This window comes from Chlorocebus sabaeus, chromosome 15, assembly GCF_047675955.1.
Source record: "Chlorocebus sabaeus isolate Y175 chromosome 15, mChlSab1.0.hap1, whole genome shotgun sequence".
NCBI lineage: Eukaryota > Metazoa > Chordata > Mammalia > Primates > Cercopithecidae > Chlorocebus > Chlorocebus sabaeus.
The window spans coordinates 60,617,474-60,631,021 of record NC_132918.1 but is presented as its reverse complement, the minus strand read 5'-3'; the positions used below and the strand labels follow the sequence as shown (position 1 = coordinate 60,631,021).

Genomic DNA, 13,548 nt, shown 5'->3' with positions numbered 1-13,548 from the left:
GATCTAACTGAAGGGCCAAATGTCTATCAGAATGGAACAGAGAGTGGCAGGTGAGCAGGGGAAGATGGTAGCCATAGGAAGACAAGGGAAGATGATGGTGTGTCTAGGCTGCACGCTGTGCAGGCGGATCTGTGGGGGTAAAGGCACGGAGTCTGGAGCAATGGGATTCCATCCAGTAACTGTCATTTGTGATGTTTTATCTGAAAGTGATTCTCTTTCCCAGTCTGCAGGGAGGCCTCTCTGGGAGATGTTGTGTTTCTGGTGGACGCCAACATCAACCCCCAACATGCACGCAGTGTGCGGAACTTCTTGTACATTCTGGTAAACAGCTTCAATGTCAGCAGCAAGACCATCCGTGTGGGTCTGGCCCAGTATAGCGATGTGCCCCATTCAGAGTTCTTGCTTTCCACCTACCACCGCAAAGCTGATGTGTTGAGACACATTCGGCACTTTAAATTTAAGCCTGGGGGCAAGAAGATGGGCCTGGCCCTGAAGTTTATTCTAGACCACCACTTCCAGGAAGCATCAGGGAGCCGGGCAAGCCAAGGGGTACCTCAGATTGCCGTGGTGATCAGCAGTGGGCCAGTTGAGGACCATGTCCATGGACCTGCGGAGGCATTGAGGCGGGCAGGCATCCTGCTTTATGCTATTGGCGTCAGAGATGCAGTTTGGGCAGAGCTCAGGGAAATTGCCAGTAGTCCTCAGGAGAATTTTACCTCCTTTGTTCCTTACTTCTCTGGTCTGAGCAATCTCGCCCAGAAGCTGCGGCAGGAGCTCTGTGATATGTTGGCAAAGGCAGCTCCACGTGTTGACCACGTCTCTCCAGGTACAAAGGCTTTTTCTTTTTAGTTTCTGATCTGGAAGTCATGAAACTCAAAGCTTGATCTCTTATTCATCCCTCTGCCCATCCTTTTTATTTTTCATATGTGTGCATGTCTTAATTTTAAAATTAAAATTTCATGAAGTCAACCCTATGCTCCTCTTCAATCACTGACCAAAGCCTCATCAACTCTTTTTATAAATCATGTGGGCCTTATGCTGCTTCTATATACTGATGTAGTATAATTCCTTTTTTGATTGAAGATTTATTTGTTTCTAGAATGACATTATTATTCCTAGGTTAACTTACCCATGTTGCCTGGATGAAGGATGAGAAGGGAGAGGGGCAGTAGTTCCCCTAGGATGTTTGCTAATTTAACTGCAAGTCTGTTGGTTTAATATACTGGTTAGGATGATTAATTTAGGGAAAATAAAGATCTGTGTTCAAATCTTACAAAGTAGAGAAAGGGTCATCTTAGACAAGTTACTTTACCTCTCTGAACCTAAATTTTCTCCCTAGGATGATAGTAACTGCCTCAGAGAGTTGTTAAAAGCATTAAACAAAATTGTGCAAGTAAAGTGCTTGGCACTATACCTGGCCAACCAGAGGGACTCGTAAGCATTTCCTGTTATTACCTATCATAACCTGTGATGATGATATACCTGTCATCAACCTTGTGCTTCTATTGGTAATAGGGCATAAAATGGTGAAAATTCTTTACAAATTAATTACTAAACTCCATAATAAAGCATACAACTTTGAGTAGAGAAAGAGAAGAATGTTTGTGGGTTCCATCAAAACCCACAAGAGGACAGACTCTTCATGTTTTATTCATTATTTTGGTATTTCTGTATAGGGTATGTTAATTGGAAGAAGCGCTAAAACTTTTGACCCATTGATGCAGCAGGTGTGTGGTATATTATATATCTTCTTTTTGTACGGCACTTTGAGGTTTACAAAGAGGTTTTATATTCATAGTAATAATAGCTACTATTTGTCTGGCGCTGCATAGTTTTCAAAGCTTATTTACATTGCTCGTCTGACTGATCATCTCAAGTTTGTTAGATACATAGCATAATTAGTATTATTGTTTGCATTTTTCAGATGAGAAAAACTTAGGCCAAAGGTACCTCAAGTGGATTGCAGAACTAGGGACTTGATCCCAGATCTTTTAGAGCAGACCCATTCCACTAGAGCAGGGCTGTTTGGTTGTATTCCTGGGGAGCAGAGCTTGAAACAAGAATTTGCGTACACATGATTTGCTAAGGAAGAGCTCCCGGGGCAATGGTCAGTAAGGATGTGGGGTATTCAGGACAGAGCAGTAGAGAAAAGTAAGGAAGGGTATGATTTCAGGCAAAAATTCTGTAAAAGGTTTTAGCCTGATCCTGCAGGGGAACTTGGTGTACATTATGTCTCAAAGTTGTCTTGACCCTGAATCTGGGTCAAGCAAGGATCTGGGCTTTTAAATATTGTGAGAAAAGTAGCTTCATTAGCTGGAGGGTAGTTTTCCAAAAAGCAGTGCATAGAATGGTAAAAAAGAAATCCAAAAGGACTGAGCAAAGCATGACATTGTCTGCTATAGTAGATTATCTTATTTTATCCTCAAAACAACCTTGGGAGAGTATGAGGGTTGGTGTAAAGATTTCAGTGCTGCAGAGAAGAAAATTAAGTCCCAAAGAGGTGAGTGATAAATAGGTCACAGAGCTATTAAATGATAGAGCTGCAATAAGATGTGTCAAGGAACATGGGGTATATTCTAGCTTTCTGACCTGCTGGTGCCAGCACACTCCTAGATACGAGGTTTCTTTGTCAAAAGATAGGAGGCTGATGGCTTTTTCTGACTGGAAAGAATGCATTCCTTTTCTTAGCATGTTGCTTAATTTACAGAGTGCTTTTCTTCTTAATAAAATTTAAGGGATTGTCTAAGTGGATTTCAAGGTTGGAAGTATCAGTAGAGCAGGTCTGAAATCTCAGAAGGTGATGGAGCAGAGAGAAGGAAAGGTATGGGGGGATGTTAATGTTATTGCTCTGAGCACACTGTCATTTGGGGTGAGGGTAGTGTCTGAGGACCACTGAGTATAGGCTGTCTGTCATTACTCTTTTCTGCATTGGTTCCAAGCAGTTTGAACGATTGGTTCAGTGGTTCAAAGCATTTTGAGTGAAGATCCAGTAATCCAGTCCTTTCTGCCATCTCTCTTATAGCTTGCAGAGAAGCAGCCCTGGCAGACATTGTGTTTCTAGTAGACAGTTCAACTAGCATCGGACCCCAAAACTTCCAGAAAGTCAAGAACTTCCTTTACTCCGTCGTCTTGGGGCTTGACATCAGCAGTGACCATGTCCGAGTGGGACTTGCCCAGTATAATGACAACATCTACCCAGCCTTCCAACTGAACCAGCACCCTCTGAAAAGCATGGTCTTGGAGCAGATCCAGAATCTGCCATACCGCACAGGAGGCACAAACACAGGGAGTGCCCTGGAGTTTATCAGGACCAACTATTTGACTGAGGAGTCTGGCAGTCGGGCCAAGGACAGAGTTCCTCAGATAGTTATCCTGGTGACAGACGGGGAGTCAAACGATGAGGTACAGGAGGTGGCTGACCGGTTGAAAGAAGATGGAGTTGTTGTGTATGTGGTAGGGGTCAATGTCCAGGATGTCCAAGAGTTGCAAAAAATAGCCAGTGAACCATTTGAGAAGTTTCTCTTCAACACCGAAAACTTCAATATCCTGCAGGATTTTTCAGGAAGTATTCTTCAGACTCTGTGCTCAGCAGTGGAGGGTAAGATAAAAGGTAAGAAGCTGTGTTAGAACCCAAGATTCCAACCATGCCAGCTCACTACAATATAACCTAGAATATGCTGGGTGTATGGGAGGGCAAGGAGTGCCCGGCATCACTGGAGAACCTGGGGAGACTTCCTAGGAGAAGGCATTGAAGGCTGGATGGAGTTCTTGTGGGTAAAGGAACATCTTACCACGTTGTTCAAAGGAAATAGCATGGGTTTTGAAAGCTGGAAGACCTGTTTTTTAATCCTGTCTTTTCCACTTTCTAGTTATGTGAGCAAGGACAAGTGGCTTCACTTTTTCACTTCAATTTTCGTATCTGCACGAAGAAAATAATACTAGTCTAGAAGAATGGTTTATGAGGATTTAATCAGATAAAGTGTATAAAAAGTTCTAGCATAAAGTGTGTCCTCAGTTAACTTCCCTTGCCTCCTCTGTTGTTTGAACAAGAGTAATTGAAAGGTACGTTAGTGTAATAAAACAGACAATAAGGCAGCAGGCTATACGAGAGTAAAAGCCTTGTGATAGAGTCCCACATAGAGGAAGGGAAGTACAATATACAGAGAGTTGTAGTACCTCTACCTCTCACATTGGGCACACAAAACCATCCTTGTATTCAATTTTCATGAAAGTTTGATTTGATTCACTTTCTCCTTTTGTCTTTTTCTGGCCCCCTGGTCTCCCTTTCCCTTTACTTCCAGAATTCATCAAAGCCTATGCAGATGTGGTCTTTCTTGCTGACGCATCACAGGACACATCACGGGCCAGTTTCCAGAGGATGCAGAATTTCCTCTCCAGAGTGGTTGGCATGCTGGAGGTTGGCAGGGACAAGTACCAAATCGGGCTGGCTCAGTATGGTGATCAAGGTCACACTGAGTTTTTGCTCAATACCTACAAGAACCAGAATGAGATGATAGCTCACATTCATGAGCGTTTTGTGCCCCTGGGTGGCTCCAGGAGGACAGGCAAAGCACTGCAATACCTTCTTCAGACATTCTTCCAGGAGAAAGCAGGAAGTCGGTTTCTCCAGGGCATTCCCCAGTATGCAGTGGTCATTAACTCAGGCAAATCCAAGGATGAAGTCCAGGATGCTGCACAGAGACTAAGAGAGAAAGGCGTGAAAGTTATGTCTGTGGGTGTGCAGGACTTTGACAGGAGAGAACTGGAAGAGATGGGGTCTCCAGACCTTGTCTATGATATGCAGAGAGAAGATGAAGTCAGACACATAGTAGAAGATATGAACGTGGTGATCCAAGGCACTGGACAGCAGCAGCACAGGATTACAGCCAACAAGGAGGCTGTAGGAGGTAAGGTTTGGTCTGAGGATATGTGAGTCACTGGGAGATCTCAGTGTAAGAGGAAAGTCTGGGGAAAGAGCAGAGAAGGTGGGTATTCTGGATTCCTCAGTACTGCGGCATTAGCACTAGCAGACAGGAAAGAGTAGGAAGCATGGGATGGCTCAGGCACAATTTTGTTTTAGTTAACTATGGTCACAATGATGCTGCATAACAAACCGGGTGAAAAGTCAGTGACTGAGAAGAATCATTTATTCTCACAGATGGTTGAGGAACAGCTGATATTGGCTGGGCCCAAACAAATGGCTTTGCTGATATTGTCTGGGCCTCTTCACAGATTTGGGATTTGTCTGGGTGTTAGTTGATCTAGGTTTGGCTCTGCTCCACATATCTCTTATCTTATTCCTGGGATCAGCAGGCTAGTCTGGGCATATTCTTCTCCTGGTAATTGCAGAGGTACCAGAGAGAAAACCAATTGCATAAGCATTTCTCAAACCTCTGCTCCATCATCTGCTAACATTTCATTGACTCAAGCAAGTCATATGGCTATGTTGAAATGAGTAGAGTAGAAAAGTGTATCTTCCCATGGAATAAGGAGTAAGGGGATAATATTTCTGAGTAAGAATCTAAATTACCATAAACCTTGTCCAGGAGAAGGAGCACTCAGGCTTCTCCCACAGATTAGATAAAGTACTTCCTTATGTTGGCATCCAAGACACTCAAGAGAGATACTGATGGCGTTTTGGTTAGGACAATTCATAGTGTACAATTGTCCTGTGCACTGTCAGAGGTTTAATATCCCTAGTTTCTTCCAGCATCATCCTTGAATCATTATGGTAATCCAAAACATCCCCATACATTTCCAAAATGCCCCTTGTAGATAGGTACCACTCTTGGCTGAGAACCACTGAGCCTTATCTCCTGCTAAGTCTTTGTACACATTCTATTCACCAACCAAGCTGAGCTACTCATCATTTGCTGTATGTATATCATGCTTTCCCACCTCTGTCTCTGCTCTTGAATACACTATAATATCAGCCTGTGATGCCCACAGTCAAAATTTACCCTTCAGTTCTTAAGTTACCCTCTTGATGAAGCATCCTTTGAGCCCTACAACTAGAAGTGGCCAATTTTTCCTTTCTCTGAACTCTGCCCAGACCTATCAACATCTAGAGCTTGGGGTCCTTGGAAATTTATGGGCAGAAAAAAGGCAAACACATATACGACAAGAAGAGGAAAATCCAAACAGAGGTAATAAGGAACTAAGAAGCACCTTATGGAGATACTACATTAAGTAGAGATAGATAGTACAAAAGGAGGGCATACTAGAAGATGTGAGCTGGAAGGAATTGTGCTGGTCCCTCAATAACAGGTGTTATTTTAATACACAGGAGAAGGAAGGAGGGTACTCTGGGCAAGGGGAAGAACCATGTAAGGGGTCTACGCTCCTGGTAAGGGTGTGGAAATGGGAATGGTCTGGATGAATGTGGAAGAAAGTTTAAAAATGGAGCCAATTTGGATCAGTGGAAGAGTATTAAATTAGTGAGATGAGATTGGATTAGGTATGATAGACCCTGATTACAGGATCCCAAAGACACTAGAAGTAATTGGAAATTACTTTTAAACAAGAAATATGACATGACCAAAGCAGTCTTTCAGGAAACCTACAGCAGGCAGGCTGGGTTCCAAATGGCACCTCAGACTCAGAAGGACTTTAAGGCTGAGCTGTCATCTGGCCACGTGGAAAGGATGTCTGGGCCCAGCCCAAGGGTGACTCTGATAATGAGGAAAAGGAAGGAACCCTGAAGACAATTTGAAAGGAGAATAACAGCACTTGGTACAAGAAGGTGAAGGAAGGGAGATGTCAAAGATGTCTGGAGTTTCTAGAGTCTGTGTTTTAGACTTGCTAAAATTGTGGACAACATCCTCCTTTAAAATCTAGGATTGAATTTTGATTCTTTATGAAAAAGGACCACAGGGGACATTTCAGGACACCAAGAGACAAAAGAGAAAGTTAAAAGGTTATTCTATTGCCCCTAAACCTTGTTTCACAATAGTCAGTTGTTTACACAGTGGTTTCAAGCTTCTGCATGAATGGTTTTGGCTCTCTGCTAGGGAGATTTCCTTTTTCACAGATCAAAGCAGATATGGACCTTGACACTATGTGGACACAGTGGGTTTCCCTGCAATAGGCACTATTTCAAATAGAGAGAGTGGTGTTTGCATTCTTCTTGGCAGCAAGTTTATGTTTTATTCCTTCACATGAGGTAAGTGGAAGGGAAGGTTCTTCTGTAGCAAAATGAAACAGCCAGCTAGCCTAATATTTGGATAAAGATTTTTCATAGAAACTTGCAACATTTCAGGCTGCCTCTGTTAAAATGACATGACATTGATCAGAGAAACCTTTAGAAATTAACAGCCACAGTTAATTTTAGGAGGTTTCAGGCCTATAAATGAGAATTTGACCCAGGGTCTCTTGAAACTAGAAAAATGAAGAAAAATTAGTCAAAACTCAGATTCTTGTGATGGACTTAGATAAATTGAGAAGCAATCTTGAAGCACTTTATTGTCGATATTCATATATTTAAATATTTTGCAAGTGATGTGAATACTCTTCCATGTGAGAATTTCTGAAATAGGTATGAACCCTGTGATGTTCTTTGACGGTCATGCCAAATAAAGGCTTCTATTGAATTCTAAAATGTAGAAATATAAGTTCATATGATATATATTATTGTAATTATAATAATAAATATATTATGTAACATATAAAATATATCATAATACAGCTTTTATATATTAATGTTGTCTTTATTATTCTGTTCTTATGCTAAAGCCCTTCTTTCTGATTTTGCTTGTTTGCAGCATGCACAACTGCTATCGGGGCTGACTTAGTATTCCTCATTGAGGAATTTAGCAGGGTTAGGCAACCCAATTTCCAACAAGTTGTCAATTTCCTGAAGACCATTGTCAGTTCTTTAAGCATTCATCCTGATACTGTGAGATTTGGCTTGGTCTTCTACAGTGAGGAACCACGACTCGAATTTTCACTGGACACATTTCAGAATCCAGCCAAAATCTTGGAGCATTTGGACAAATTAACCTACCGGGAAAGAAGAGGAAGGACGAAGACTGGTGCTGCATTAGATTTCCTGAGAAACGAGGTTTTCATTCAGGAGAAGGGCAGCCGGTCCAACCACGGTGTGCAGCAGATAGCTGTGGTCATCACGGAAGGCTTCTCCCAAGACAGTGTATCTAGACCCGCTTCTCACCTCCGAAGGGCAGGCATCACCATCTATGCAGTGGGCACCCAGAATGTCTCAGAGAGTAAGGACCTGGAGAAGATAGCATCATATCCTCATTGGAAGTATTCAGTCCCCCTGGAATCCTTTTTGCAGCTCTCCATAGTACGAAGCAAGCTTATAAACCAGCTCTGCTCTGAGATGGTGGACAGTAAAGTTTCCTTTAGAGGGATGAGCTATCCCCTACAAGAAGGTAGGACGGTCTTTTCCAAATTTGGTATTTTTAAATAAAAAACTTTTCTTAAGTTTTTTTTAGTTGCTCCATGTACCCATCTCCTCTATCCTCCAACAAAGAAAAGATTTTGAAGTCAATTCATTAAAAAACCAGAAATGGAAACTTTGTTTATCTTGATGCCAAACAATGCAGGAGAAAATGAAGTAAAAAGGCAACATTTCTAGCACCTCCTATCTTATCCTTCTTCCCTTTAAAAAAATATGTAAATTTTGATCTCACACTGTCACTCAGACTTGAGTGCAGTGGCACAATCATAGCTCACTGTAACCTTGAACTCCTCCAGTTAAGTGATCCTCCAGCCTCACCCACCTACGTAGCTGAGACTACAGGTACGCACCCCCATGCCCGGCTAATTTTATAACTTTTTTTGCAGAGACAGGGTCTCATTATGTTGCCCAGGCTGGTCTAGAATTTCTGACCTCAAGTGATCCTTCGTCTTGGCCTCCCAAAGCTCTGGGATTACCGGTGTGAGCCACTATACCTGGCCCCCTTCCGTTTTAACAGTTTGAAGAAGAGTTGTGTATATTTACAGTAGAAGCCCTAAGGAACCGAGTGTGGACTGATCAAATCTTAAGTCACTGAAGCAGGCAACTACTTTAAAAAGGATACAAACATACTTGAATTTTTAAAATGTTATTTTCTTTTTTATTTATTTTCTTCTCAGAAACTATTGTTTCTCACATACTTGAAATTTAAAAAATTAACTTAATATATATAAATGAATGTTAATTTGCCAATCTTTTGGCAAAAGATAGGGCCAAGGCTTCTTTGACTATGAGCCCTCCTGATTGGATTTCATGTATTTTCTTTATAAACTATCCAATATTGTATTATCAGTAATTTCGTTTCAGTTTCTTTAAAGGAGAAAGACTTTTGAAACAATTCAAAACAGAAACAGAAATAGCTATTGATTTTTATAATCTTAAAATGCCATCTTTTGTATTGCTATCTAGTACACTGGCAATTTTTTTAAAAACAACTTTTATTGAGTCTTTTTCTAAGCAGTTAAACTGGTTTTCATAGATGCAATAAACCTCTTTTACTCACACTCAAATCCTGTTCATTTGCATGATATTTGATTGATTATGTAATTATAACAACAAGACTACCATAAACAAGCTGGGGACAAACCCGCTCATCTTGGTAAGCTTGTTCTTTCACTGGGTGAAGCAGAACTTCAAGCACTCAGTGTTTTATGGGAGCATCACTCATGCTTTACAAAGGAAAGGGAGAATATTGGTTTATCTGGTAAGTCACTAAAGTGGAGGTTGCTCAGTAGAGTTCCTACTACATATGCAGTTAAACAAAAAAACACACACAGCAGAAAAAACATAGTGGTTAAGCGTATGTACTTTGGCATATAAATGTCCAAATTTTAAGTCCTAGATTTGGCACTTACTGGCTGTTATGAAAATCTTTGTGTCTGTCTGTCTTCTTATCTATTTTTATTTACCCATGCTAGTATTTCTTAGATTCAAATTAGAATCATAGATTTAAATTAGAATCGTTGAAATGTACATAACTGAGGTAAAAATTCAAGGCTATAATCATGTCTTCAAGGGAAAATCACTGAGCTTTTTTTCTTGTTAAACAAACACTGAGTGATCTGGTAATTTCTTGATTACTTGTGCTGAGGTCTAGAAATTTGAAACATCTAAGCAAATTTCTATCTTTCTCTTTGACCTATATTTTTAGTTCCTTTCTCTGTTCTGGGAATGAGAAACAAAATTGTTGAATGTGAATTTCATTTCCGTGTGCCTACCTGCCTATATTCTGTACATGAGAAGGACAGAAGAGGAGCACTAGTAGTTCACAGTATGAAAGAGCTGAGAGTTGTTTTTTGTTTTTGTTTTTGTTTTGTGTGTGTGTGTGTGTGTTTTTGATACTGCAGAGAAGCTAAAAAGAAACTTGCAATCAGAAAAAGTAGCCCAGAGTCTAGAAGGGTTGGGGAAGGGGATAGCCTAGAGGTAAATAGAAGCTATGATGATTTTACCAGAATTTTGTCTTGGATGATCACAATAATCATAATATCTACCATTTATTGGTCATTTGTCATGTGTCAGATACTCTGCTAAGCACTTTATGTGTATGATTGATGTGAATGCTCGGCAACCTCCAGACTGTAAGAAGTATTCTCTTTCTCTTTTACCTCAATCTGCTAAGACTGACAAGAATGTACAGTGCAGGCAATATTTAAGGCACTCAGCTCCTCTTGACAATCAAAGGGTCCTGGACTATAGTGAAGCCCCCTTGGGCTGCTCCTGTAGGGGCTGGCTGCAGAGATGCCCTTTCCTGCACAGTGGTCCTTTTCTCTGATGCTGGGCAGCCATCTTTGTGTCACCAGTGGATGCTAGGTCCCTGCAAAGTTTGGGTTTTTGCCTTACTTTTCCACAATTTCCCCTTACTCTCCAGAATTCAACAAACACTTACCATGGGGTAAATGACTCCTTTCTCTACCTGCTCTAAGCTACACTCCTTTCCAATGCATGCCCCTCTAGGATAGCACTGCTAGATAAAATATAGGACACCCAATTACATTTGAATTTCATTCATATAAACAACAAGGGTTTTTTTTTTTTTTTTTTTTTTTTTTTTTTTTTTTTAAATTTATTTATTATTATTAAACTTCAAGTTGTAGGGTACATGTGCACAACGTGCAGGTTTGCTACATATGTATACTTGTGCCATGTTGGTGTGCTGCACCCATCAACTCGTCATTTACATCAGGTATAACTCCCAATGCAATCCCTCCCCCCTCCCCCCTCCCCATGATAGGCCCCGGTGTGTGATGTTCCCCTTCCCGAGTCCAAGTGATCTCATTGTTCAGTTCCCACCTACGAGTGAGAACATGCGGTGTTTGGTTTTCTGTTCCTGTGATAGTTTGCTAAGAATGATGGTTTCCAGCTGCATCCATGTCCCTACAAAGGACACAAACTCATCCTTTTTTATGGCTGCATAGTATTCCATGGTGTATATGTGCCACATTTTCTTAATCCAATCTGTCACTGATGGACATTTGGGTTGATTCCAAGTCTTTGCTATTGTGAATAGTGCTGCAATAAACATACGTGTGCATGTGTCCTTATAGCAGCATAATTTATAGTCCTTTGGGTATATACCCAGTAATGGGATGGCTGGGTCATATGGTACATCTAGTTCTAGATCCTTGAGGAATCGCCATATTGTTTTCCATAATGGTTGAACTAGTTTACAATCCCACCAACAGTGTAAAAGTGTTCCTATTTCTCCACATCCTCTCCAGCACCTGTTGTTTCCTGACTTTTTAATGATCGCCATTCTAACTGGTGTGAGATGGTATCTCATTGTGGTTTTGATTTGCATTTCTCTGATGGCCAGTGATGATGAGCATTTTTTCATGTGTCTGTTGGCTGTATGAATGTCTTCTTTTGAGAAATGTCTGTTCATATCCTTTGCCCACTTTTGGATGGGGTTGTTTGTTTTTTTCTTGTAAATTTGTTTGAGTTCTTTGTAGGTTCTGGATATTAGCCCTTTGTCAGATGAGTAGATTGCAAAAATGTTCTCCCATTCTGTAGGTTGCCTGTTCACTCTGATGGTAGTTTCTTTTGCTGTGCAGAAGCTCTTTAGTTTGATGAGATCCCATTTGTCAATTTTGGCTTTTGTTGCCGTTGCTTTTGGTGTTTTAGACATGAAGTCTTTGCCCATGCCTATGTCCTGAATGGTACTACCTAGGTTTTCCTCTAGGATTTTTATGGTATTAGGTCTAACATTTAAGTCTCTAATCCATCTTGAATTAATTTTCGTATAAGGAGTAAGGAAAGGATCCAGTTTCAGCTTTCTACTTATGGCTAGCCAGTTTTCCCAGCACCATTTATTAAATAGGGAATCCTTTCCCCATTTCTTGTTTCTCTCAGGTTTGTCAAAGATCAGATGGCTGTAGATGTGTGGTATTATTTCTGAGGACTCTGTTCTGTTCCATTGGTCTATATCTCTGTTTTGGTACCAGTACCATGCTGTTTTGGTTACTGTAGCCTTGTAGTATAGTTTGAAGTCAGGTAGCGTGATGCCTCCAGCTTTGTTCTTTTGACTTAGGATTGTCTTGGAGATGCGGGCTCTTTTTTGGTTCCATATGAACTTTAAAGCAGTTTTTTCCAATTCTGTGAAGAAGCTCATTGGTAGCTTGATGGGGATGGCATTGAATCTATAAATTACCTTGGGCAGTATGGCCATTTTCACGATATTGATTCTTCCTATCCATGAGCATGGTATGTTCTTCCATTTGTTTGTGTCCTCTTTGATTTCACTGAGCAGTGGTTTGTAGTTCTCCTTGAAGAGGTCCTTTACATCCCTTGTAAGTTGGATTCCTAGGTATTTTATTCTCTTTGAAGCAATTGTGAATGGAAGTTCATTCCTGATTTGGCTCTCTGTTTGACTGTCACTGGTGTATAAGAATGCTTGTGATTTTTGCACATTAATTTTGTATCCTGAGACTTTGCTGAAGTTGCTGATCAGCTTAAGGAGATTTTGGGCTGAGACAATGGGGTTTTCTAAATATACAATCATGTCGTCTGCAAACAGGGACAATTTGACTTCTTCTTTTCCTAACTGAATCCCCTTGATTTCTTTCTCTTGCCTGATTGCCCTAGCCAGAACTTCCAACACTATGTTGAATAGGAGTGGTGAGAGAGGGCATCCCTGTCTTGTGCCAGTTTTCAAAGGGAATTTTTCCAGTTTTTGCCCATTCAGTATGATATTGGCTGTGGGTTTGTCATAAATAGCTCTTATGATTTTGAGGTACGTTCCATCAATACCGAATTTATTGAGCGTTTTTAGCATGAAGGGCTGTTGAATTTTGTCAAAAGCCTTTTCTGCATCTATTGAGATAATGATGTGGTTCTTGTCTTTGGTTCTGTTTATATGCTGGATTATGTTTATTGATTTGCGAATGTTGAACCAGCCTTGCATCCCAGGGATGAAGCCCACTTGATCATGGTGGATAAGCTTTTTGATGTGCTGCTGAATCCGGTTTGCCAGTATTTTATTGAGGATTTTTGCATCGATGTTCATCAGGGATATTGGTCTAAAATTCTCTTTTTTTGTTGTGTCTCTGCCAGGCTTTGGTATCAGGATGATGTTG

At 40.8% G+C, this 13,548-nt stretch overlaps 1 protein-coding gene across 1 annotated transcript in view; it reads left to right on the top strand.

Annotated features, from left to right (window-relative positions):
• Positions 1–211: 211 nt before the first annotated feature.
• Positions 212–13,548, top strand: part of LOC103241700 (collagen alpha-4(VI) chain-like) — a 94,671-nt gene continuing 81,334 nt past the window's right edge. The window contains exons 1-4 of the mRNA XM_008009171.3: positions 212–826; positions 3,023–3,610; positions 4,302–4,907; positions 7,761–8,390. Coding sequence (XP_008007362.3) covers positions 478–826; positions 3,023–3,610; positions 4,302–4,907; positions 7,761–8,390 — 2,173 coding nt within the window. The 5' untranslated portion in view covers positions 212–477. The remainder of the gene's footprint in view (positions 827–3,022; positions 3,611–4,301; positions 4,908–7,760; positions 8,391–13,548) is intronic.